General features: G+C 47.5%; 2 protein-coding genes across 2 annotated transcripts in view; one reads left to right on the top strand and one right to left on the bottom strand.

Annotated features, from left to right (window-relative positions):
- The first annotated feature begins 283 nt into the window (after nucleotides 1-283).
- SOWAHA (sosondowah ankyrin repeat domain family member A) lies at nucleotides 284-3,770 on the top strand. Its single transcript, XM_072873666.1, has one exon. It carries the CDS (start codon nucleotides 659-661, stop codon nucleotides 2,015-2,017), a length of 1,359 nt encoding a protein of 452 aa, XP_072729767.1. The 5' UTR covers nucleotides 284-658; the 3' UTR covers nucleotides 2,018-3,770.
- A 10,313-nt stretch (nucleotides 3,771-14,083) lies between these two features.
- SHROOM1 (shroom family member 1) overlaps nucleotides 14,084-27,424 on the bottom strand; it is a 28,571-nt gene continuing 15,230 nt past the window's right edge. Inside the window, exons 2-7 of the mRNA XM_072873598.1 lie at nucleotides 23,883-26,765; nucleotides 22,621-22,691; nucleotides 18,479-19,060; nucleotides 17,938-18,088; nucleotides 16,433-16,705; nucleotides 14,084-14,667 (exon numbers count right to left, since the gene is read on the bottom strand). Coding sequence (XP_072729699.1) covers nucleotides 14,413-14,667; nucleotides 16,433-16,705; nucleotides 17,938-18,088; nucleotides 18,479-19,060; nucleotides 22,621-22,691; nucleotides 23,883-26,660 — 4,110 coding nt within the window. The 5' untranslated portion in view covers nucleotides 26,661-26,765 and the 3' untranslated portion in view covers nucleotides 14,084-14,412. The remainder of the gene's footprint in view (nucleotides 14,668-16,432; nucleotides 16,706-17,937; nucleotides 18,089-18,478; nucleotides 19,061-22,620; nucleotides 22,692-23,882; nucleotides 26,766-27,424) is intronic.

The raw sequence follows: 27,424 nt of genomic DNA, 5'->3' as shown, positions 1-27,424 counted from the left end.
ATCTTCTGACTTATTTTGAGGCACGAGACTCTAACCCAGGAGAACTGCAGCTCCCAGAGAACACCAGAGGCTTCTCAGAGAATGGAGACCTGACTTCGCAGAGTGATTCCTCCCTAAAGCTGCACCGCTTGTTTGCTATTGAAACAAACAAAAAATAATCGGTTTAGGAAGTTGGAAGAGGAGTCAGCAAGGAAGCGTTTGCCCCTGCCTGAGGAGCCTCCGAAGAGCTGACACACTCCTCGCCTTACCGACCCGCGTCTCCGCGATCACCTGACGGAGACATCAGCGCAGCAAGCGAAGGGGGACCGGCTCCGGCCGCCGCCCTCCCGCCTCCCCGCCCAGCCCCTCACCGCCACGGGGCCCGCGGGGCCGGGGCCGGGGCCGGGCGGCTTCCCCCGCAGCGCAGCACCGCCCCGCGGGAGGAGACAGGCGCCGGGGCCGCTCCGCTCCCTCGGACGGAGGCGGCGGCGCGGGCAGGGCGGGGCGGGGCGGCTCGATCACCTCAGCGGGAGCGGCCGCGGGGGACGCGCTCGCCGCCGCAGGTGCCTCCCGCCTGCGAATCCCGGCGAGCCCCCCCGCCCCCTCCCCCTCCGCCTCCCAGGGCGGGCTCCCGAGCTCCCTCCGCCGCGGCGGAGGCTCCACCACCTGTGGCGGCGGGATGGCGGAGCTCGACATCAGCCCGGCGGCCGTGCTGGGCTTCTTGCGGGAGCGCGGCGGGCGGGTGCGCAACGCCGAGCTGGTGAGCACCTTCCGGCCGCTGGTGGAGGCCGGCGGGGACGCGGCGGCGCGGGCGGAGCGGCGGGAGCGGTTCAAGGCGGCGGTGAACGCCGTGGCGGTGGTGAAGGAGCGCGACGGCGCCAAGTTCGTCGTCCTGCGGCGGGAGCTGCGCCCCGCCCCGCCGCCGGGGGGCGCGCTGGCGCCGGCGGGCGATGGCGGCGGCCCCGACCCGGACCCGGGCCCGGTCCCGGTCCCCGCCGGGCGGCTCTCGCCGGCGCCCCCCGAGGAGCTGCCGTCGCCGCGGGCCGTCTCCGAGCTGCGGGGCCTCTTCCAGGGCGGCGGTGGCGGGGTGCCCCTGCCCGCCGGCACGGCGGGGTCCCGGCGGGAGCCGCTCCCCAAGCCCTGCATGCTGCCGGTGCGCTGCGTGCCGCCCCCCGCCGCCGCCGCCCCGGTGCCGCCTGAGGAGCCGGGGTCCCCCTTGTCCCCCCCGCCGCCGGAGGAGGAGGCCGGGTCCCGCTCGCCCGGCCTGCGGCGGTGGCCCAAGAACCATCGGGCCAGCGAGGAGACGGCGGCGGCGGTGCCCCTGGAGGAGGCCGAGCACCGGTGGCTGGTGATGGCGGCCGGCGGGCAGTGGACCCAGCAGCTCCACGGGCTGCTGCTGGGCGACGCCAGCTTGGCGGCCCGGAGGGACTTCATCTCGGGCTTCACCGCCCTGCACTGGGCCGCCAAGAACGGCAACTGCGACATGGTGACAAATATCATCAGAGCGGCCGAGAAGGGGGGGGCCCGCGTCAACGTGGATGCCAGGTCGCACAGCGGCTACACGGCGCTTCACCTGGCCGCCATACACGGCCAGGAGAAGATCATCACCATGCTGGTCTACAGCTACCACGCCAAGACCGACCTGAGGGACTACAGCGGGAAGAAGCCGCACCAGTACTTAAAGGAAGGGGCCTCCTCTGCGGTCAGGCGCTTGCTGGGGGACCCCAGCCTTCCCCACAACGTGGAGCCCTCCATGCCCATCAAGAAGACCACAAAGCTTGCGGCCTCAATCTTGAGCTCTACTAGCACTTTCCTGGGGGTCATATCCGATGACATGGCTTTCTACGATCTCACCAAAGGTTTAAGGAAGCCCTCGTCCTTAAACAAGCTCCTGGCTGCCACTACGGGCCCGAGAAGGAAGCCGAAGACCAGAGGGGGCTTCCCTTCGTATTCCTCCCTCTCCGAGGTGATGGAGGAGGAGGAAGAGGAGGTCGTCATGAAACGCAGACCCGTTTCTGAGCTGTTCTTTGGCCACTAGCCTCTGCCTTCTTGGGATCAAAATTGTTTAACAATGTGATTGGGGTCTCGCTTTTTCTCTCGCAGAAGCAGCTTGGATTTCTTCTCTCTGTGTCTGTCTTTTTGGACGTTTAACTAAATCAGTGAGAGGCTCTGGCTCCAAAGGCCACTGGATGAAACCCACCTCACAGGCACCCGTGGAAAGGGAGCTGCCAGGCAGCGTTATAAATGCTGTGCGTGCCGTCGTGCTGGTGTATCAGTGGAGACCGCAAACTTTATACTTAATGGTTGAAAAACTAAAACAACCTCTGTGTGTGTAGACAGGTTAAAATGCTTAAGGTGCAGCCTTCTTGATCTGTGTTCCTCGGCTGGAGAGCAAAAGTAGGGTAAAGAATGGCATATTCTACACTGTGAACAGCAAGCTGGTAGCTGGCTGCTTTAACATGGCTTGTTCTATAGCAGGCTTAAATTATTAGAGGAAAGATGCATAGTTTTCTATGATGTTTCTGATTATTTTGGTAACAGAAGAGGAATATTTCTATTTTAAAAAAATTGTGTACTTTAACTTTTCAAAACAAAGTTTCTTGCTGTCAGAAATACTAACATAACAATCTCAATTGTTGCCTAAAGCATTTTATTAGATGAACAGATTTAAAAAAAAAATAATAAAAACCCAACCCTCAGCACTCAAGTCACCACGACCTGTCTACCTCAGTTTGAAAGCTAGGTTAGCATTTTAGATTTTTTTTTCCTCTTCCTGAAAGACTTTTTAACCAGGTGGTACTAACCACATGTCTTGATGATACTGTGAACATTTAAACTTGACTATAGTTCAATCAATCTGAATAAAAACCTTGTTGATGTTTGGTAGTGGAAAAACTGAACTGAAAAACTGTGAATTGGATCCTGCAAAGTTTCTGAGTAGCCAACTGGAAACAAAGTTAGGCTCGTGTGTCCCATTCTTTTTATTTTAGACTTGGCCTTTGATTTTTGACCTGTTTACAACAAATATTTATAAAAATTGGGCTTTATGTTATGTTACGTGTTTCATGATAGAATGTCTGCATGACCTCTTAAAGCAGTGTTTATTTCAACAGCATGAATCATTGACCTAAAACTAACTCTTCTTCTTCTTCTTCTTTTATATTATAAACATAATTGTTCTATATGTAGAACTACACGTAGCTCCAAAAAGCATGCTAACTGCAGGTTAAGTAATACACTCGCAGTGAGATTATTATTTTTTAAATTGCTGTTTGGTTAAAGTTAATGCGAAGAGGCAGAGCTAAGAATAGAAACTGTCCGACTCCTGGGGCCAGTCTGCTAAACCATCACGTTTTCTCTCAAAACATAACTAAAAACCCTGTATAATTCAGAGGTGATGAAGGTGATGGCAATACTGCGCTTGCTCTGCTTTTCAGGTGTTTCAGTTTCCATACTGAAACACTTGTTTGCATGCTTTGCCTTTCTTTCCAAGTCAGTGACTTCAGGAATGTTTTTTTTCTCAGCCGTGAATTAAACCTAGCACTTCTAATTGGCTGTAATTGGCTTCTCCCAAACGCAAGGAATGCTGTAGGACTGCGCTGAAGGTGGAGGCATTGCCCTCTTTTACTTTAAAATGTTCTCCCTGAAGTCCCTGCAGTTGGTGACATTCGTTGCGAGCGTAATCGGCGATTGTGGAGGGGCCTGATCCATCTGCTCTCGGAAGAGACTGGATTATTCTGCACCGGTCTGCTTCCGTATTGAACTAATTAAGCTGTTAAGCAAATGTTAATGATCAAGCACCTCCTGACTTCTATATCTGGAGTAGGGTTTAAAAAAAAAAATAAAATCCTATTTGCTCCATAGCGGTTGGTGTGACCATTGACCAGCATGGTCATTTGAAACATTGATTTGTGCTGCACTGTGTCAGCTCGCAGAGTTCCAGGAAACAAAAAAGTCTGTCACTCTCTTTTAAAAAGTCTTTCCAAGTTTACTGACACGAAACACTTTTTTTTCTGTATTTCCTGAAACCACAGAAGCATGCATGTGCGTTCGTGTTGCGTCTGAGGCACTGGCAGGACTGACGCTGCCTGGTAAAAGCGTTCTGTTTCTGTGTGAATTGGAAACACTCTCCAGTTTGACTCCATCTTACTGGGAAGTTTCTTCATTAGTTATGGATATATGCTCGATACCTGTTCGGATCACATAGCTGAATTTTTAGTGCTAATTCTGAGTAAAACCTACTTGAGTTGGGGGCAAAGTTCAAGGATGGAGTGATTTCTGTTTAAAAAACCAACTGACCAACCTGTGAAGCGTGGCTGTGACTTCACCATAAGGAAAGCAGGGAGAAGGCTTCCTTGCTCCCGTATTGTTGTGTCAAAGGAAAAGCAAGAAGTCACGGCTGAGATAAGACTTCACTGCAACATGTATCATCAAGGAAATTCTGCACTACTCCTTCCTCGGAGGCATCACAGCGATGAGCTAGTGTGATAGAAAAATGCCCAGCAACAACAACAGAGCCCTCGTCCTTGCAGCGTTCCCCGGGGAGGTGCTCGGCGGCTTGGTAGGAAGGTTGCAACACAAAGGTGGGGAGCTGGCAAGGTCGGGTGCTGTGGGTGGGGTGGGCCAGGCTCTGCCAACAAGTTCGTGCGGTGACTCAGCTCATTCCTCCTCCTTGTTGAGCAGATTAAGGAACAGATAGTATTTAGGCAGGCTGTGATTAGTATAGCCAGTGCCGTACGACTTCAGGTGCAAACAAATACTGAGGGGTATTGAGAATGCACTGCTGTAATCTTACAGAAATAGATACTGCCTTTAGTTTGAAGTAAAACCAGTCCGTCGGCCTGTCTGGGTTTTGGTTTCCTATGTTGCCGTTCACGTTCTGGAAGGGATGCTGTGGGACGATCATGGGAGTGTTTTCTTGGCAGAGACTAAGGCTAGGACTGTTTTATGAATCCTTCAGCTTGATAGATTCTCCTCAATTTCACTGTCAAGCCCAAATCAGGCTGAACGCAGTAGAATTTTCACGTGAATGAATGAGAGCTGTGAAGTTTAGCCAGGATGCTTTCGCAAGCGACAGAGCTGAGAGGAGGACTGCAGCTCCCGTCAGCACGCTGGCCCGGGGCAGAGGCTGTGCGGCAGCGTGTGCCACGGGCTGGGCAAGCGGCCTTTTGAACCTCTGGGCCAGCCCAGAGCCGGGAGCTGCCTTCCGCACCATCAAAGCTGATTGCAGGAGAGGATAAAAACAAAAAACCCTACCCCCCTGGGCTCCGCTCCTGCCCCGTGGAGATGGCCTATGTGGTGGGGGAAGGCTGGCAGCTGCAGAAGGCTGGAGATGGAAGGTGCAAACAAGGCACAGGGTTGGGATTCAGGAGCTCCGGGTTGTATTTTGCCTTGGTTACTAGCCTGCCTACTTGCCATGTCTCAGTTTTCCTGCTATAAAATGGAGATAATCACCCTGGTCAGTTCTTCAAAGCACACAGCTAGTACTGATACTCCAAATTGAAATCCAGATAATTTTTTTTAGACCTGTAGGCAGCACGAGCAGCGTCATCCTCAACCTGTGAATGCTGCGCATTCAGTGGAGTGCCTACGCAAATAAAACTGGCTCGCATTTTAGTTTAGCAGCATCAGAGATCGGCAAAGCTAATGTTTGTCTGACCTTGGCTCAGTCCACCTATCTAAAGATAACTCGGTTCATCCATTCCTCAGCACATTTTGTTCTGAGGAATATCAGCTCAAAAACCTGCACTGACGAGGTTTGCAAACAAGCTTCAAGCCGCGTTTCTATACAAAGGGACAGACTTTGTCCTCCCGGATGCGGCTGTTTGAGCAGCATGAGGCAGTGCCGTCGTGCTCAGGCTTAAATAGATTTTTGGCCGTCTCCATTCCCTTGTGAGTGCCGTATAGAAAGCCCTGGGAAACGCCGCTCCTGCACTGCAAAGGAGTCTTTACGAGATTTCGGCTTCATCACAAAACCAAGGTGCAGCGGAAGAGTCGCTGAATAACTCCAACAGACCCAACGGGGGTTGCAACCACCAGCAGAAGGTAGAGGCGGCCTTTCGAGACAGTCCCCTAAGTCCCCGTTGCTTGTCCCTTCTCTTCCCACTCTGCACGTTTCCACCGTGACCTACATTCCTTGGATGCATTTGCCTCCTGATTTGCATATTAATCTGAGTAAAATGGCAACGTGGCGGCTTTGGCTCTTTCCAGTGATTTGTACTAATGTCATTAGTACAAATTAAGAGGTTGTTAATTTTAGGGGGTTGTTAACCCCCCAAATTAAGAGGTTGTTAACAGGGACTTGGCCGGCGCGTAGCGTGGGCACGGACAGCATCGTGTTTGTTGCAGGGGGAGAACGGGGACAGAGCAGGACGACACACATCAAAAGCTCCGCATCGTAATGAGGAACGTTCATTTTCTATTCCAGTTCCAAGGTTTATTTCACTAATTCAGAAGACAAAGCAAATCATTAAGCACATCTAGCCCTTACTCTGTGTGTGTAACCCCCAGCCGAACCATCACCAACTGCTGGTCCTTGAATGATGGTGGCTGGTCCCCTGCTGGCCCTTTTGGAGTGAGCTGCCCAAAAAGTCCCATCAGGAGACACTTTCTGATGGTGCCTGCAGTAAGAGAGCGTCCTTGCCAAATAACCTAGACTAGTTGAAAACAAGCATTTAGAGACAGATAAACTGCTCTCACCAAACTCATTCCAGTGATCAACACCGTTACACTTGCAAAGATTTCTAACACGGACCTGCTGTAGAAGCACGCAGTGCAGCCCCCAGCAGAAGCAGTCTGGGCCTACTCACTGCTCCTGAAAAGGACATTTAAAAACAAAAAAACAAAAAGAAAAAAAGCCAATTGCACTGCAAAGCATTTTTGGGTAAATATACATCAACAAACGCTTCTGGCAGAAATGCAGATTCTACAAGGGAAAGACAGTTTCTCTGTGTAGAACCCGCACCATTCCTCGAGTGGAATAAAACATGCTGGCAAATAAGATTTTCTGGCCAATCTTGAGCGTATCTACCCAGCGCCGGGGCTGGGACAGGATTTACTGCAGCAGCTCTGCCAGTGACACCCCCTAAGCTAGCCCGAGCCTTGGCGACTGCTCTGAAAACACACAGGACGTGCAGCCAGAGCTGCACCCCACCGCTCATCTCCCCAGCCCCCACCTCGCGTCTCGCCGTGCACCCATCGCTTCACGTAGTCTCTCCATCCTGTTTGAATCGGCCGCCGCAGCATCCTTCCTTTCGCTAGCTGACTCGAGGCAGCCACGGCCCGGAGTTCGCCTGTCCGTGCTTTATCAGGCTTGAAACAAAGCACAGATTTGAAGGGGCTGTGGTGCTGAGAACGCCGCACTCAGACCCTGCCCGCGATGTCGCGCTGTGTGCTGAAAGCGTGCTCGTTTGTGTCGCAACCCTCGGCGGGACCGGCAAGGCAAGGCAAGGCAAGACGAGGCGCTGCGTGGACCCGCACCACCACGGCCGGGCTGGGAAAGCCCCAGCCTCCCTATGGCCCCCGTCTGCAGGCAAAGCTGCGCTGCCTCTGTCCACGCGGGGTTTGCTTGGCGGTCGCACAGCCCTGCGAACCTGAATCTTTTTAGCTTGGTATATTCAGGGTTTGGGTTTTTGTTTTAATTATTACTGTGATGAAGAAAGCTCCGATCTTAAATTGAAACAATAATCTGCCTGTGAGCCCAGGCAAATTAGATCCGTACTGTTAATATTAGCACAACTTTATTATGTCTTTTTCACTTTTTGTGAAGAAAAAACTAGGGACGTGCACAACAAAAATTACGCTGGCAGCGTTCAGCTTTCCGTGCCTGGGCAGGGCTTTGTTCTGTCTTTGCCCCAGGTTTCTTCATCTGAGAGCACAAGTTTCCAGCCAAAGCCAAACCACCCTGTCCCGGGAGGAATTTCTTTCATCCCGTTTCCTTCCTCCACCTCCATCCCCATCACCTTGAGACCCTCCAGGCGAGGTAAGAGACCCCAGCTGAGAAGCGCAGCAAGCGCTGCAGGCTCACCGCTGACACAAACCAAATAACCTTCATTTTCACCCAATAAAACGCAACGCCCAAATGCACAACCCCTGACACAAGGTCGCGGTATCGGGGTGCCAGGCCCTCGCTCCCCAGCGTGCCTCCAGGCACCGCGGTTGTCCTCACCCACTGCCGAAAGCATCCTGACACCGGGGTGCTCCAGGGAGCGGGGGGGCTCCCGTACCCGACTGCCAGAAACGCTCTCGCAGAGACCGCAGTCCATGAGCTTTTGCCCCATAAATAGCGTTTTTAAAGAATGTGCAGATGTGGAGGGGAACATATGGAAAACACACTCCGTGGCATAGAAGGACGGAGATGTTTAGGCTCCCGTGGGGCTCGGACGGAGCGCGGTGGCGGTAACGTGTCGGCTGTGCGCTCTAAGCCGTGCACCCTTCTCTCTGTAATCGGCAGCACTGCTGGCCCATCTCTCCCGCGCGAGGGCGGGTGGTCTCAGCACGGCCACACCAGTAAGATTCACCACTTTGGTCACAGCAACAAACTGCAGTGGTACAAACAGACTTTCTCACCATGTTTTTTGTGTTGTATTTTCTTCCACCGCTCTCCTGCGGTAGTTTCCCCCTTTGCAGCTAAGCAAGACAGCTCTGCTCCGGGCTCGGGTCAGCTCAGGGCCGGAGCAGCTTGCTCCTCTCCAAGCAGCCATCCCTCCGTGCACCTCTGCTCTCCGTTAGAGACTTTGGCCCATCAGTGAGAAGCACTCAGGCCTATTTTTCTCCTACCACCAGCTTGTGCTGCCCGCTGTGACATCGGGTGACAGTGACCCGATGCTCAGGAGGGAGCAGCTGAACCCCAGAAAGGGGTGCTGGGGCCACCAGCCACCCCGTCAGGAGCTGTCACAGGAGCGATTGTTTCACAAGTGGTTCCTTCTTGAGGTAGTTTGGGATGTTCTTGTTCTTGCATCGTGGGCTGAAGGCCATTAGACAGACACCTGCCTGTTCGTGCACATTTTTACAAGTGTCTCATATTCTCTAAATCAAGACTATCAGTTCAGCCCATATTTTCTCTCCGTGGATTAATCCATGAGATGACTCAGCTTCAAGGCTCACGTGACATTTTCGAGTCTCTCTGATAACCTTTAATGCCTCTCCTCCTTTAGCAGCGAAATTCATGTGCTGCTTCTTGAGTGCATTTTGTGAAACGTAGAGGTTGCGTGATTCCTACAGCCTGATTATTCTTTACTGTATACGTGGGCTCCCTTCAGGCGTAGAAGATCAGCTTTGCAATGCTGCTCTGAGGTTATTTTTAAAATTTTATTCAGATGGTTGCCATGAATTCCCAAAGCAGAGAGAACATCCTTCTACTTATTAAATGCAGCCCTCACAAGCACCAAATAGATCTTTTGCAGAGTACATTTACATTAACCCCTGCACCCCTCCATTCCTTAATTAGCTCCACATGCATAACGCCCCAGTGAAGAAAACGAGGCCGGGGTTTAAAAAAAAAATTTAAATCCTTCAATTTAGTGCCTGAGAGGCTGAAACAGCAGCTCCTGATCCAGCAGTGACTCCCACACATTGCAGTGGGTGTTAAATCAAATTCTAAATGAGCCGCTACGTCTAAAATCCCCGCGGTTGCTGCCAAGACCCTGTCAGATGGGCATGATGCACTGTCTGCTTCCACTGACCGCTCGCTCTGCCCCACACCTGTAACGCTTGCTCGTCTCTCTGGCTCTAGGCAATAAAAGGTATCTTTTTATCCTGAAAGCAGGCCCACCTGCTTTTGCTTAGCAGAACATAAGCTACTGCAGTTTCTTCCCCCACACTGCTTGTGCGTGGATGGCCAAATGAGTTACAGAGATTGTTCCTGGAATCCCACCAGCCTCCCCGCAGCCAGCACCCCGCGGGGAGATCTAGGCTCTTGCGTTTTGCCTAACTCACCTTATTCCTTCTCCTCGGCGCTATTGTTTTGCATTCTCCTGGATGTAGCTGTAATTAATTCATACAGCCAGCTCACCGCAGGTCTCCGATAGCAGTCCTTCCGTGGTGCTGGGGTCACATTACCTTCTACCTGGGATGTTAAGAAAGTGTTAGGCTTGCAGGCTGCAACAGGAGACCCAAGCGTTCCGCTGCCTGCGGCTGGGCAGCAGCGGGGATTTCCTGCCTGCTCTCCCCAGAGGGTCAGGTAGCAGGGAGCTCCTTCATTCCTTACATTCCCCCAACACACGCACCTGACTTGGCCTAAGAAGTAGCTCAGCAGGTCTCAGCGCTGGTGAGTTGCCAAGGCCCTGAAGCCCCTGGAAGCCAACAGCTTTCCAGGGCTGTGGGCAGCAGCTGGGAAGGAGAGCAAGCAGAGCATTAAGGCTCCCCTGGTCCGACGCACGCTGGGCAGCGGCGACGCGGTACCGTTGCTGGAGAAGTCACAAAGGGAAGGCTAGTGAGTAGGGGTATTAACAGTAATAACGTGCAAGCACTGCACAGCGTTTCACTTCCATAACCCTTACATTTGCAAGATCTGCTTCCCTAAGACGACCACCAGTTACTGCTATTTACAGCTCAGGTGTTAAATTTGTCTTCTGCTTGTATAGGGTCAGAAAAAAAAATCTCTGGAGCAGATCACAGTGTTGTAAAAAGAAGGTGCTCTGCATTTCTGGCCATCCTGGCTTCTGCGCTCCAAGAGGGAGGAAAGGAAGGCAGACGAAACGGGGGGAGCTGCGTGAACTCAACGGCAGCGGTGCCGGCCGAGGCCAGGGTCGGCTGCCTCGGCGCTGCAGCGATGGCAGATGCACACACAGGTACTTGGGGTTCTGCTCTCGCTGTTGCTGCAGGAACCTGTGGAAGGAGGCAGCAGGGCTGGAGAAGGGAGAGCCCGGGAAGGCTGCAGGAAATCTGTCTGTTTACAGAGCTCTTCAGGCAGCTCAGGCTGGAGTATGAAGTCTTCTCATGTTATTCCCCAGAATAAAGTTAAGGGAATAGCAGCTAAACTGCACGACTTGAAGTTGGGAAAAAGCTGCCACATAAGCAATGGTTATTGGTATGGGGGTGTAATCAGTGCTTTAAATACTAAACCTTTAAGATAAAGGCAACCCCTCCTTTTTCCCCAAATAGGATTCACAAGCGGGTACTGAAACCATTTCTTCACTTCAGTCTGTACTTCCGAAGACTACAGCTGACCGGCGCAGAGAGGGACGCTTACTGTATGTAAAACTGGCTGAGCCGCAGGATGATTCAAGGTCTCACTCACTGGGACAGCATCCTGCAAGCCCCACAAACAAGCTCAGTTTGCAAGCTCTACTTCAGAGAATGAATTTTAAGCGAGTAATTTAAACTGATGTGAAGACAAGAAGATCACCCGGAGGATGTGGACACCGCCTGCCTGATGCGGTCCTCTCTCCCAGCAGCTCAGAAGGAAAGAGCATTGCCCTCTCTGGAGGGACTTCTTGGCCAGCACATGCCACCTCAGCGCCACTCCACGCTGCCAAAGGGAGATGCAAGCCCACCTCTAAGAGCAGAGAGCATCCCCTTTCTCCTGCAGGTCACGGCTGCAATTTTGAGCAACCAAAGAGCCTATCACCAGCCTCGGAGGTACACAGGGCTGCTCCTAGCTATTAAAAGGGACCCTCTGTGAAGCTCCTAAGATGGGATCAGATTAAATCATTATTTGCATTTGCACCTCAGACTGTGATTTTAAAGCCCCCATCTTGGTGTGTCGGTGTGCCAGAAACGCTGCGCATGACTTAGGTCCAGTGTGAACTACCACCATTACCGTGGGCTTGGCCCCAGTAATAAATCGGTAACAAACGATTGGTATCAAAATCAAGACCCACCTGACAATCCAGACCTGCCGGTGCTTTGGAAAGGGGGTTTCTGCTTGCCAGCAAAGAGGTTTCAATGTCATCGCTGTATCCATTTTTCACTTTGCCTGAAATTCACAGTTCTAACAAAGTAACAAGGAGCACGGATATGTGACTTTTTGGAAAATAGACTGAGTTATCTCTAATTGTTGCTCTTCGAAGCATACCTGTGAATGCCAGTGTGGTAGGAGCAGCAATCATCCTCCCCATGACACAAAAGACCAAAAAGATAAGAGAAACTAAACAGGGCAGACCCATTCTTTCCCTTAAAGGTAAGCATTAGCTTCAATTATCAAACATTCATTTCCAGTCGGGTGGATTTTCCTCAGGTAGGAATAATAATAATAATAGAGTGCACCTTCAAGTCAGGCTTCTCAAATAATGCCAACAGCTCATTTAACATAGCTCATATTTTTTTAAATTCTCCATTAATTCCGTTAGCATCACTTCTGTTATTTTAAAGACCATTTTCAAAAGGCAGCTGTCAGATGTACATGTTAAAAGCCTGTATTTATGGCCTTTCAAGAGCCACTGAGCAGATCTACTCACAGGATCTACAGTGTCTGGCTGTTTTCCCCAGGTATTAAGGCAGTAACCACAGTACACACGGCAGCTTGGTCCCTGCACTCCTGGAGTTACTTGTGCCCAGTGAAACAGGGCTCTCAGCGTTCAGCACAATCTGTTTTGTTCAGATCACTGGAACAAGATGTTAATATTCACAAAACCACTCTTTGCTATGTACCATCCACCTGCACACTTTATTGCAAATATATTTACTGATACTTGGTACACATCATAAAACTGACTTCTGACACCAAGTCTTCGCAGCCTTACACAGGGTACTATGTTGTTTCTCTTGAAATGTGAGCAGGGCTATAGATACGAGTACTTCTGCATAAAGATGCAAACTTAAACAGAACAAAGCCTCTTTGTTGGAGTCTGGACAGCACCTGATGATACACTCGTTTATTGTGAAGACAAATACAGAGCAGCTGACAACCTCGGAGTCTGGCAAGCTGTTTGTGCTTTATTGCACTGGCGCGTAACTCCCAGGCCACTTCTCAGTTTGCTCGTGGGGAAGCGCAGCACGCTGTACCCTCTCCGGTGCCCTTTCAGCAGGCAGGAGCGTTGGCAAGTTATCCTTAACAAACGCCACGCACGCAGAATGCACACAGTGGTCTCCTTCTCGTATGCTGTCATTTCTTGATCAGTTCATTGATGTTGCCCCAGGGGGTAAACTCGGATGAAGACTGTGATCTGAGGTAAAATGAACCCAAACCATCGATCTGAACCCATGTCAGTTCCCCATCCTGGGTGGTTGCGTGTTTATTGAAAGCTCATGCAATCCCAAAGGAGAAGATGCCTCAGGAACGGGACAGCTTCTCTCAGCGGTGATGATACTTACTGTAGTCAGGACACACACCGCTAGTAAAACGTTTCTCGGTAAAGCCTAACGTTGTGGAACAATGAACATCTATTTTGCCTGTGGAAGAAACCTGAGTTCGATTAGTAGCCGCCTTATTCATGGTCTAGGTATGCAGCTCAGACGGACTATTCCTCTCACTGAATACTTAAAAACAAACAAAACCCACTCGAATTTTAAATACAGCAACATCACTGGTTTGACTCAACACACAACATTAATTTAAAAGATTTTTGCCAAGGGATTTATATAAAGCCTCATTGAAACGGAATAATTTCCTCCACTCATTCCACCTACCTTCGCACTGCAGCAGAGCGTTCCCCCCACGTCCAGCACTTCTTGTGCACGCTGACAATTGAAAACTACCTGAAAACAAACCCCTGAAGGTGCTGCTTGAAAAAGAAATACTTCGAAAGCATAGCGAGGACTTTGCAAATGACTCTGCAGGAATAAGTTCAGAGTTTGTCATTCCCAAAAGTGTTCGTTTAAGCTGGCTTCATCACTGATCGACTCTTTTTGGTGTCAATGAGGACCACCCTTTTTTCTGACCTCCGAAGATCTACTACTGAACAGCCTACCGGGGTTACACAGAGCCAGGAAAGACTCATGGATGGCAACTGCCAAGAAAGGAAATAATAATTTTCTTCCATTACAGTGTATTTTTACTGTGTCATACGTATAAACAGTAGAAACGAGGAGTTTCACTGAAATGGTCCATAACATTTCCTATGGCTTTGTGCAATCTCCAACTCAAATTTGAACACCCACATCATTTTTCATTTCAAACACTCAACCCACCCACAAGAGGAAAAGATTTGTATCGTTCTTTTATTGGGGTTATGTCAATCTGGAAACAGATGGACAGACAACAAGAAGGGGAAATACACGCCAAGTTAATAGGAACAACACATCCTATCAGTCATCTCCAAAACGCAGTCTGCTACGTACTGTAAGATGCTGTCAGTCGGCCCGTCCAAAGGGGAAGGCACGTCCAGCATGTGCCTAGAGCATCCCCAGAGCATCTAAGCACTTGTCAATACTGTGGCACTAACAGGATTGCAAAAATTCACCAAACCGAGCCCAGGGCAGCGAGCGCCTGTGGATTTCCAGGGAAACGTCACAAATTACAATGTGTAAAAACGGATGGTCTGTTGGTGGGTGTTAGAGGGGGATGCTTTTCTCAAGATTTTCTAATTGTTCTTCGAAAAATTTGATCTGCTCTTCGAGGTCCTTCTGTTCAATCAGCAAGGAGGTCTTGACTTGAACAAAGCGTCGATAGTCCTGGAGCTGCTGCTCAGTCAGGTATTTGGCAAGGATACCAGAGACCACTCTTTCCCTGCGATCTAGATTCTCTTTCAGGTCTTTTGCATCTTCCCGCTGTCTAGACAAGAGCTTGTGCCGTTCGTTCAGCGATTGCTAATAGAATGAAAAAACAAAGCAGCACACTATGAAAACTCATCATTCCTGGCAGACTCTAGATCTTCATTTGGAAGCCACAGTCGATTTAGTTTAATTACTTCCTCTTGTGGGCTTTGTGTTCCACATGAGTTTTTTCTCAACTGAATTACTCATTCTTGTGGCTTGTAAGGTAAAGACACCCAGTAAACCCCATCAAGGCTCACTTCTTCCATGCTGCCCTCAGGAAAAAAAAAAATCAATATACTTAACATTCTGGTAATTTTAAAGTATCCTGTATCTGTCTTCATTCAATTAGAAGCTCTTTAAGGCACATATCTTTGTATTTTGTGAGTTGCGTGTGGCCAGAGTGCCAATGTCATATTAAAAAGACAGCGTGACTTCTATTAAAAGGTACGTGCGGTAAAGTGACTTCGATGCAGACAGTAACTGTTCATCAAAGGTTTCTTTTGAACAAACCCATGAGAATCAAGCCTTGCCTGTTCTACGGGATTTTAATACCTTTCACATTTTAGCTAATTCTCTTTCAGCTGTAATGATTTTCACAGGGACAGCACTGCTGGAAGATGTCCCGTTTCAGGACCGTGTCCGTAAGTATACCACAGAGCAACAGTCACCACTGACACCCTAAAAATGGAGTCAAAGATCGAGCCTGCTGGTTTTGCTAACATCGGGGCAACTGCAGTGACTGGGAGATGGTTGTAAACATGCTGGCACGTAACCAAGTCTTTATTGAGCATGTTATTCAAATTCTTGAATAAATTATGTTAATGTGTTTACTATGAAAAGTATAAACATAACACTGAAGAAACAGCAGCCCCCCTGCCAACCACAAAGTCTGTTGGCCAACGTCAGCGTGAAATACTGCTCAGAATTATTAATGTTAACACGACTGACACTTTGGAGAATCAATCCTGATTCTCCGTATCACACTGCACGGCAGGGCTCTCTTGGTGCCCTTCTGCATGTGAACTGCCATAAACCTCTAGAGCTACAGCTCGGCAGCAGCACAGCTCCAGGAAATCCCAGCTTTTCTCACTCTGTGCTTTTCCAATTTCCAAATGAGAGTTAACAGCAGGTATTGTATTGAGAAAAACATGTCTAAAAGCAATAAGGACAGCAGGAAAGCATCATTCCTGGGATAAATTTGGCTTGTCTCCTCTAGCAAAAAAGAGACTTTTCAGACTTGAAAAGATTTCCTGGTGACATGAGACAATTCCTACTTTTCCAGCCAAACTAGCTAGTGAGCTAAACTACAGGGAATTTTCTCTCAAGTTACGACCACATCTTCTTCCTGCTCGCTATAGTTAAGACAAGCCCGTAAGTGAAATAGATTTCAAAGGCAGTAATTACCACATGAAGTTACCAGTGGAAAAAAAAAACCAACAAAAAGCCCTCTGAAGCACAGGTTTGGAGCTACTCCACAGGCAGCAGCCCGAGGGTTCAAAGGCCACCCGCCGGGCTCGGACCCTCTCAGGGTTTTGCTGCTGCTGCCACCCCAGCACCCAGCTGCAGAGCTCAGCACCCAGCTCTGCACTTCTGTTCTCCAGCACCGAACCTGTGGTCCACACCAGAGGTCCACTCTGCTTCGGCCGTGGAGACGCAGCCCGTCGCGTGGCAGCCCGTCTGCCTGGGCAACGGCTGGTTGGGATTCATGTGTAATTTACAACTTCTGTTTAGAGCTGTCAGAGAAATGAGAGGAGCACAGCCCCACCTGGGAAGAAGTTAACAAAACAAATGAAATTCCCAGCTCGCTTGTCCTCACCTTCTCCTCAGCATCTGTATTGCCATCGATCCTCCTCATGGCATTTTGGACTCGGGCAAGACGACTGGACAAGCAGAGCAAGAGGCTCACAACCTTCTCCAGGTCACCGATGAACATCATGTAGCGCTCAAACTCATTGGGCTTGCAGACGTCCTGCACCATTGCCTCCAGCTCCTCGCCTCGCTCGGCGCACTCCCTGGCTTCAGAGAGGACGAGCTCCCTTTCCTGCCACAGGGTCTGCAGCTTTGACCGGAGGCTGGAGATGAGTTCCAGCTGCAAAGGGAGGGAAAAAAAAAAATCATAGAAAGCTGTTAATGCCAAAAAGAATCCGTATCATTTCTAGAGAATGCATTTTCCTCACATCGTCTTTGCCAAATTTTGGACTTTGAAAATAATTTGAAGGTCTAGGAAAGAAAGAGAGAAAAAGAAAGGTTTTCTAAACTGTACTTAAACTCTGAAAAGCAAATTACTGGTAATCGCCTTAAATGGTGATATAATCCCTAGCTCAGAGAGCTTCCAATCAGTCAGAAGTGAACTGCAATAAAGATTACAACATGATTACACACAGTTATGCTCCAAGACATGAGCATGAAGTCACAGCTCTATTACCAAGCTTTACAAGAACTGACTGGAATTTCATTTAAAATATGCACAGAAAAAGTCAGTTCCACGGGCAATTCAAGCAAGCCACAGTGCCTGGGTAGGGAAGCGAGCGGAGGAGGCTGTTTGATACAGAAATGTTGATATGGAAAAGGCCCCGAGACGGGAGCAGAAGAACTCTATCAGCTTTTTTGGAAATCGGCCAATGCCACCATGAACAGGAGCAGCAGTTAGACAGTGGGTGATGAAAAATATCACCACATGCAGAGCAGGAGGAGTTTCAGGAAGGCAGATTGCCATTACCTGGGATGGAGCGTGGCCAGGTCTCTACAGGAAGAAAAAAAAATCATCTAATTCTTCAAAGCTACGTATTGCCCTTCCAAGCTGCTGTATTTCTATCGTAGCCCAGCTATGTCCAAGCTACCCCTACTCCCTGCACGTATGGAAATTAACAGGGCACTGTAGTGTACAGACACTGCTGCCAGCTCGCTCAGAGTAAAAAATATTTCTTATTTAGGCTGCCAGTTGTAATGAATTTTACAGGTTTTGAGACCAGATTTGAGTGTTAAACTGTGAGTCAGCTGCTGCACAGGAGCTGGCCTTGCAAGGAAATGTATAACCAACCCTGTGTGCTTGTTCAGATACAGCCCATCCCCGATGACCTGCTGAAGAGAAGTATGTGGGAGGAGATCCGAATCAAACCAGGCAGGATTTAAACATCACCATTTATGATCAATATGCCAGGACTTCACCTACTGGCAAAAATGGATTCAAAGTTATCTGTGAAACATTATTATTGGGATAAAAGTAATGAATAAAAATATCCACAGTAATATATGTGACATTAATAACAACTTCTTTGTCGTGGTGAAGAACGGCGGTTCCTCCGATGGTCATCTACGTACTTTCTTAGACGTGATGTCATCTAGGTCATTTGTGCTGTCTCTGCTCCTGTTCAGGGTTTGGTTTCCCTTAGAGGTGGGATCTTCGCTCCTTTGCTTGGCATCGTGCTCAGATTCAGGACATTCTTCTGTTGCATCTTTACTACTTTTCCTGCTATTGGAACACAAATAAATACCTGTGGCAAACACTTAGAGTTTTGTTCACAAACGTTGTGTTCATGTTTCTATGCATGTTGACTTCAGAATCACTCTCCTCTCTTTCTCACAGCAGCAATTTTTCTATGTTTTTAAAAGACATAGAGCAAAAGATTTGCAGCCCAGGTTTGTCACAGCCCCTTTTAATAAGGTATCACTGAACCACATTTCTTCCGTCATATACCCATGGCCTCTGATATTTCTTAATATGCAAATCAGAGAGCTAAAATATTTTGCTGATTAAACAAAAATAAAAAAATATGCTCAAGTCATCTTACTGCTAGTATATACATGATATTTATTCACTAAAATAGCTTAAAATACTAGGTAATTGGTTTTGTCTACTTACTCATTCTCCTGCGCGTGCTGTACATCTCCCTTTTTTCTGTGTGATTTATCCAGCATGGAAATGTTAACAGGAAAAAGACCCTCCATCAGGTCTAGAGCAGTTTTTCTAACAGGATGAGGCATGAGAATATCAACCAGAGAATTGTCTTTGGCAATGATTTCCATAGCCAGTTCTTCATACCGCTGGTCTTCAGCAGACTGCAGTCTCCTTTCGGGCAGATCTGTCTCTCTCTCGGGGAGAATATCATCTTGGCTATTGTGCACGGATGTTTCCTTTGCAGTTAAACCTTTGGCTGTATCTTTGTCTGCTTGCTGAGGCTGAGCTAATGCGCTGTGGCAGTACATTACTTGCTCTGGAGAAGCTGCAGGCTGCTGCTCTGGACACTTCATTAAAACATTGTCATTCAGAGGTTTAGTTCTGCATTCCTCCTCCACCTGAGCATCTTCCTTGCTTCCGCTTCTTGGGATAGGAATAGAAGTTTCAGGTCTCAGCTCCTTAGTATCCTGACAACACGCACATCCAATTATGTCATTGTCTTTATATTCGTGATTCTTACATCCATCTTTCTCAGGATCACGGGAACTATAAGAAAGAAGACACCTCCTTTTGTTTCAGACACTTCCTCTACAATAGATATTTTTGCAGACTGTTTAAGCAGCTACAGGTAATTGTCATTACCTTTCCAGCTTCCTCTTTTAATTAAAGTTTTCTGAATTCAGATTCCATAATACCTATTAATTTTGCTTGGGAAAAAAAGGGAGTACGTAAAAAGTCTAGCTGCACCACTCCACGTTGTTTGAATCCCCATTAAATTTCTCATTTTCTAGTTATGACCAACATACATGTTTTCTGAAATAAACCTGTGGTAAAAAGTGCCCTAAAATGTCCTACTGATGCTGTTTGACAAGTGGATGGAAAGCTCGCAGCCATCCCACCCGCCTTAGCGAGCACGCTGCCGACAGGACGAGGCACTGGTGGGGACCGGGGCTTGCCGAGACCTCTACTTTCTCAGGCCACATCTGGGCACCACCTGGCAGCAACAGGAGGACAATTTGCGTTTTCCTCCACCGGCTCTCTTGTAACACAGTGACTGTATTGCACGAGGGCAAACCTTTACCATCTTGCTCCTTACACCTTCTTATTTCTACAGCGAGAACGTTTCAGCCGAAGAGCGAGAACCGGTTTATGCTGTCACTGTCTCCTGTGCATCACTTCTCAGTCCTTCTTAGAGAAGGCATCTAGTGCTTCCTTCTCTTTAGGCGAACTGGAGACCAACACAGAGGAAACACTGGTCATCTGAGGCTTCTGTTTTGAAATGGCCATTAGACTTAAGTAAAAGTTTTATTAAATCCTTTCAGTTAACCATTTTGAGGTCAAACTTCTACTTTTGAGTTGGCCAATGCATGTCTGACCCAGTGTTTTGAGTTTTCTGATATAACACTTCACAAGAAACTTTGATGGAAAAAGCTACTGTCTGCAGGGCATAAATAATTATATTCATGATGACAGAATAAGTAGGTATATGTAATTTAAAAATACACTTTGGACCAGAATTTGCAAGAATAGAGGAGCACTGTTGAACACAAGATGGTTGGAGTATGTGTAGACCACCTTCTGCAATCACTAATGTTCATGTATACATCCACGTAACTGCTTGTGAAAATAGTTGGTGCATCTGTTATATAAATACTATTGTCTTAATCATGACTGAGTGAACAAATCTATTTTTTCCTCTAGCAAAATTTTTCATAACCTAACAAACAGGATTAGGAGGGGACAGTAGAGAAGAAAGCTAGAAGGATGAGATGGCAGGAAGATTTATAAGCCCCCATTTAACTGCGTTGACCTGACACACATGCTTCAAAGTTGTAGGCACAAAGCAAGACTTCTCCCCCTCAAGATGGGCATAGAGAGTTCACTGCAGGTTTTGTCCACCTTTGTTTAGCTCTTTCTCTAAGGTCACATATAAAAGCAATGCAGCAATCGGTCCTTCCCTCCCCTAAAGGTACTAGTTAACCCTGTCTCTATGGATGGTGTGAGTCTTTCCTAAGCCATATGTGGAGATACAAAGGTAGGCATTTTCTTTTCCTAAAGCAGACCGGGCCAGTGGAGAGCGATGAAGACACTTAATGTCTAACAGTGGAGACTGCAGTACCCCCACTGAAGATACACGCACACAGAACGGTTTCTAGATGTAAGAGAATACCAGCAGTCTGTGCTGTGCTAGGAAAGCTTCCACATGCTTGGACTATGCTGTTTAATCCACACTATCTCCAGCCGTTGCTTGTCTGGGCAGGTTTTCGGACGCAGATCTGTGGAGAGCATGGACGGTTGGCAGCTGAGCTGCGCTTACCCAGCTCAGGCAGGCGCTGGCACGATGCAAAGCTTCTCATGTGGCCAAACTGAGCTGTGCTGTGGCTCAGCAATGAAAGCCTTGCTATTTCTGAAATTCCATCTTCTCTCATAGTTTCCCTTCTTCCAGCTCTGCTTTTCAGATTTAACACAGTCACTTTAGCTTTTCATCAAAAAAAATGAAGTCAGCTTGGCAAAGGGAAATTTAATCATAGTTCGTACTAGATAATTACTAACAATGTCACTTAGAGATATCTCATCTATTATGTGCACCTTTTCACTGCAATTAAAAATAAAACACTCATTTGACCTTGACTTGAACCACCTGGTTCTGGCAATTTAGTGATGCCCTTAATGCTGGTAAAGCCTTTGATCAAAAAGGTGCTAGAAATACCCCCTGTGAGACACCACGGCATCTCAGTGCGATGCTGTACTGTGACACCTAAATTAACGTGATAAAGATACAATGTTGTGATCATAGATTGACAAATGTTTATGGAGTGACAGATGACGGAGAGAAGAGATCCAGAGACACCTAAGGAAATCACCGCAAACATTGCTGGGCCTTATTCTTACTCATTCTCAGGCCTCATTGCAATAGCAGGGGGTAGGACCAGCTTGTAGGCTAAACAAACTACCTGCAGCAGTTATCCCAGAAAAAATGGATAATATCAGTGAAAACTACCTCAAAATTATATTGCGTAATCGAATAAATGCAAAATACGCATGAGAACATTCTCAAGCTTTATTTCACTAACCTACGGACACTATTGCTGTGAGTATGATCATAGCTTGCTCTTCCTGCTGGTCCCAGCTGGAACTTTTATTTGAGTAATTAAATCGCAAACGTACCCAGTCTAGTCTGGATTTTCTACCACAGCTCAGCAGCACTTTCTTGTGGAGGAAAACAAAAGAGAAAAAATGAGATACAACTATAACAGAATGAAACCTGTACTTACAGCTATTTCCCAAAGATGATAATCTAAATTAATTACTAATGAAACCAGTTCTGGATTTCTCATCTTCTCATTACTTAGTACATATTACAGAGCTGTGATCAAATATGTTTCTGATGTTACTGTTCTGTCCAGAACTTCCAGTGACATTCATGCTGACCTGCTAAGCCTCTTAGCTAAACTAGGAAATCTAAGAAAAACTTCAAAATCTTACTAAAAATACAATTTTTTTTTCCCAAGATAATCAAGCCTCCAGAAACCCTTTGGATCTCTTTGAATGACTGAAACAGTGGAAATTCTATTACTACACAAGTTCCAGCATCACTGCCTTGTTGAGACAAAGTTCAGATCTTTTTCTCCCCTGATGCTCCTCAAACAAGCAAAACAAATATCGGAGTTAACACACAAACATTCTCGTTAGCCATGTGTAAATGGCACAATATTTTTTTCCTTTAAAAAGCCACACCAAAAGCCCCTATTACACCACTCTGTGATTACACATATTTTTCAAGACTGGGCAGATCCGAGCTGTTGCAGGCGGTGTTTTCGCTGGAGCTCAGATGAGGGAGCTGTGATCTCAGATATCTGAAGAAGAGCGGCTGTCGCAGGGAGAGCAGCTCAGGTACACTCTGCATTTTCCACTTTTGCTCCACGCAGTAGAAATGATTTTAAAGACTGCCCCAAAACGAAACAAATAGTGTAGCGGATGAATATTCCCATACGGACAACAAAGGATCCCAAGATGCAAGGACAGAAGCAGACAACCACGGCTGCCCTTGGGGTTCACACATCTTGGACACAGGCTCTACCTAGGCACAGCCTTCACAGCCTTACCTGGGGGTGCCGAGACAGCTCTCGCAACGCCGAGACGGTGCCGCTGCACCACTGGCACATCTGTACGTGTCCTGGAAATGAAAACAGCACACTGGGACCACCAGCATTTTCAGACTAGGCAGCTGCTTAAGTTTACTCCCATTTTTGTTATCCCCAGAAACAGAAGTCAACAGTAGATCTCTGAGTCAGCTCACCAAGGTTTTTATTTTTGAGTTTGCCTATCTCCTTTTATTAATGAAATTGCTGTTATGCTCTTCCTAGGTAGCATCCATCTCTTTTTCCTAGAAAACCAAAGAACAGCTAGTAGCAAAATGTATACTCTCATTGACTCGCATAACTATTCAGAAAGTAGGCAGCATTGGTGGAAGTTTGTCAGCCTCCTCGGGTAATTTTAGTAGTATATGAGATTATTTGTTTTTCTGACCCTTTTACCTTCTTTATTCTCCTTGACAACAATATTGACAGCTACTGTCCTTCAGATTCAGGTCATTTATAAAAATCTCTCTATAATAACCTTTTCTGGGATAGTGCTCTAATGAAGTTGCTGTAGGTAACAAGACCACTGAAACGCAAACAGCGTCATCCTGCACGCAGCACGTGTTCTCTGCTAACGCGTCTTCCAAGTGCCAGGCCCCACGCACACCCCTCGAGCTCTGGAAGGGACCCTCACATGCCTGGCGTTGTCCAGCCCTCGAGCAGAGCCTACGGCACTCGCACAGCCTGTCCCTCGAAGCAGAAGCTCCTCTTCCTCCCTGCCTTTACCTGGGCACTGGCTGAACGATAAGAAATGACTCTGCCCAGACCAAATATGCGTTTCAGTCAGCTGTTACGAAGTTCCCATCCTTATGCAATTCTCTTGTAACTTTTCACATTAAAGAACACCTTGTTTGCAATACTTTCTTACAAAATACTTTCAAGAATAATGAATTATCATTAATCATAAATATTTAATGCATTTAAATTGGTTGCACTTCTCCCAAAATCCCCCCAAATTGTTTCTCCTGTACACTGCAAACCAGAGCACACATTTTGCTTTCAAACAGCTACACAGCATTTCCTATAGATTAAGCAAATGTGGCTTCTCCTCCACATCTATCATCTCTCTATTGCATGCTAAAAAAAAAAAAAAAGAAATCAAGTCTTAATTCCTCGTTCGTGATGTTCAGCAGTTTTTCATGTGAACAGTCGCACAGCTCTCTAAAACAGGCAGATAGTCATAAGCTGGACTCAAACAATAATTACACTCTTAGTATCTTTCTTACCTGTGTGGAAGGAGGAGTCGATTTTGATCTCTCGTGAGCTCTCCCAGACGCAGGAGCATCTGCCTGCGGGAGACCGTCAGCTGACGCACACTTGCCGGCACAGCTCCCCTCCGCTTCGCTGGGAGACGGGTCGTGCTTCAGGGTGGCTGTACCAGCAGCATCAGAGCTGGGATCGCACCTGCTGGTCACGCTCAGCGGGGGAACAAAAGCCAAAGGAGGAAAAACATCTGGCGATTTTTCTTCAGAGAAAACTTGGCAGGAAACCTCATTGTTTTGCACCTTCCTGCTCCCGTTTGGATTGGAAACCTTGCCAGAAGGCCATTTGGGATGTGACAGCCTCTTCTGCAGGGGCGGCTTATGTGGTGGGAGGTGTTGTGAACTACCTGGTCTTTGATTAATCTTTCGTTCCATGTATTCAATAAGTGCAGTATGCTGGATTTGTTTCAGCTCCGTCCTGGACATACTTGAACTGGAAAGTGCCCTCCCTCTGTTCTCCAGAGTCTTTCTCCTAGCTGCCACTATATCTTGCTCAGTGATTTCATCCCTGACTTGACTCCATGATACTTCTTTATCTGCCAGCTGATCCAGTTTCTCAGGTTCAGAATAACAGAGTTTCTTTTGCTCCTTTGTTACCCTTTTCCTTCCCCCTATTCGACCTGTTTGTGGCCTCTTAATTTCTTCATCTCTATTGAAACTTTCCAAGGATTCTACATGAGAAGGGGAACAAGGAACAGGTTTGGCATCCTCACCTGCACTGGATAACGAGAAAGACCTAAGGAGTTCAACTGAAGGCCTTTTAGAGGGTTTCTGTCTGAGTCTAACGGGCAAACTCATCTGTAAGTCTTTTCTTTTAAAGGAGGTTTCTCTCAGAACCTTTTTCTGAGCCACTTTAAGTTTCTCTCTATAGTCGTTCTTGAAACTCTCATCCGTGGATGAAGCAGGACTCCCGAGAATAAGATCTTCAGTCTCAAGCAGGAGATCATCAGCACTGCACTGATGGTGGTGGTTGGCCCTTTGAGGCCGACTGCTTTCCCTTTGTATCTCTAGACACCGCGCTGAGGCAGAGTAGCTGCTTGCTGGAAATTCCTTTGGTGAGCTCCTCGAGTCCGCTTGACATTGCGCAAGCTTGTTGCGGTGGAGGATGTTGGTGGTTTTCCCCCCAGAAAGATAGTAGAGCATGGGAGTCGTCTGCCTGGTTATTTGTTCACCAGCAAGATCATCCTGAAGCTGTCTTGAGAGCTGTTTTTGAAATTCAGGTTGATATTTCTGAACAGGAGGTTTCTCTTCTTCTAGGTGCGTGCTAGGGTCAGGACTGCTGTTATTACCCTGTTTTTCTTTCTTGACTTCATGTAAAAACTGAGATGTGGAATCTTCCTTTGGTCTGAAAAAAGGCATTTGGTTAGTATTATCATAGCATTGCTTATTTCCCTGATCTGACTCCTCACGGCGAGCGTGCTCAGCTTCTCCAGTATCGTAGCTGCAGGACAGTGATGATCTCTGCATTTTGGCTTGCTGATTCAGGAGTGGTTCCCTAACATCACTCCCAATTTTTCCTTCAGAGTCATAGCACTGATTTTCATCTGTACAACTGTTCAGCTTCCTGGAAGCATTTTTAATTAGAAGAGCATTCTCCATATAGTTTAAGTCACAACTGTCCTCAAACACATCTTGATCCAAGTCTGAATGCAACTCAGCACGGAGCAGGCACTGTTGGCTGGGTTCTGGCACTGCGCTTTGCAGATCTGCTTCTCTGAAAGTTGGCTTACGTACACTGCAGGGATACTGTTTGTCTTCCTGTGTATCATTAACAGTGCTAGGGCTGCTATGCACTGGGTGATAGGACCTGGAGTTCACCTCTTCAGGAATTTTATAAGCATGAACTGAATTATAAGCAGAAAGTATTTTAGGGACGTTAGTCACAGAGTCAGTCTTTAAATATTCTTGAAAAATGAATGAAGAAGGTCTGCTGAAAATGTGTGGATTGCTTTTCTTCACAGGTTGTTGGGATGGGCCCCACTCTCCATTTTCCTCTGTCTTTAACCCCTGAATTTTTGATACAGACACCTCATTTGTAGAGTCAGAAGAAGAAAGGCCCTTGTTTTCCAGAGTCTTTCTCCTAGCAGCCACTATATCTTGCTCAGTAATTTCATCCCTGTGTTGGCTCCATGGTACATCCCTATCTGCTAGGTGATTGTCCTGCACGCAAGGAGCAGGCTGCACGCTACACTCGCTGTGACTTCCAGAGTTGCATCTCGCTCTTGAGTTTTCAAGGTGCCTAGTGACTTTATAGCTATCGAATCGTGTGGGAGGAGAAGGTGGAGGTGCAGCCAGAGGCAGTGGTCCCTGATTTAAAGTCCCACGAGTAGGAGTGCTTCCACAGCATTCAGCGAGACTGGTGCTGTGACAGTTATTATGGATGCTCAGGTCTGGTGCCTTGTATGGATGCAGGCATCTGAGGTCAGAGTTTGCTGCACTGAGATTAGAAATACCTCTTACGTATTCTGAGTCCATGTACGGTACCTGCTCTGGAGGCAAACAGCAGTTTTCACCATAGCATGATGGGGTGGGATACTCTGGAACGTTTGATCCCCCTGAGAAAGAGCTGTAAGCAGAGTCTACTCTTCCAGGGAGGTGCAAGAAATGATCTACACTGCTGACTGATTTCACTGGTGAAAGACGATTACCATTTTCAAGAGAGGTCACAGGCTCTACCAGCTCTCCAATTCTGCCACCTTGCCTGTGAGTCCATCTTTCTATCTCATTCCCAGATGAAGCCATGTTGTAGCATTTCCAGAAACCAAACTCTGATTAAACGTCCACAACCAAGTTGTTAGAAAAGCACATTTTTCTCTGTAGTCACATTCCAATAATATCTAGAAGATCCTAAAAAGGAAGAGAAACATGTGAAAGACTCAGTGGGAGGATTCTGATTGCAGCTGGGGAGATCAGGCACATGCTCAAGGTGAGAACTTGGAAATATTATTTAGAGCAGCTAGAAGTAAATTTCTGGCTTCAGTAATTATCAGGATCTTGGAATGATCATTTCCTCTATCATAGAGAGCAACTAAGTCTTTAATAACAAGAGTTCTCTAGATCTTCATTAAATCTGAAAGACCATACACACAGTTAGAAGATGCCCTCTCATTGTGATTGCAAAATATCAAGGGCCAGAATCAAAATTAGTTTCTGAATCTGCCTAGAAATAAATCTGAGAGGTTGAAAATCCCAGCTCAGATGCTGCCTAATCCTGGAGGTGCTTAAATACAACATGCACCTGGCTGGTTGAAGTTTCAAAGTGACTTAGAGTTGTGCTTCCAAAAATGCTCACAACCACGGATCGGTGCCTAGCTCTCATTCAGATGGATCCAGCCCTGATCTGAACAGCACGGGGGTTTGCAGCGACGTGACTTCAATGACATTACACAAAGTGTGCCCCAAGCCCCACCAGTGTCTCCACGTTTCCTTTCAGAAAATCTCACACAGAAATACGGACCCCTGGACAGTTAGTTGGACACGTCAGTGCCCCATGCACAACTGTACTG

This window comes from Ciconia boyciana, chromosome 9 (genome assembly GCF_034638445.1).
Source record: "Ciconia boyciana chromosome 9, ASM3463844v1, whole genome shotgun sequence".
Taxonomy (NCBI): Eukaryota; Metazoa; Chordata; class Aves; order Ciconiiformes; family Ciconiidae; genus Ciconia; species Ciconia boyciana.
Note: the sequence above shows the minus strand (reverse complement) of the source record. Positions and strands in the feature narration are given on the sequence as shown.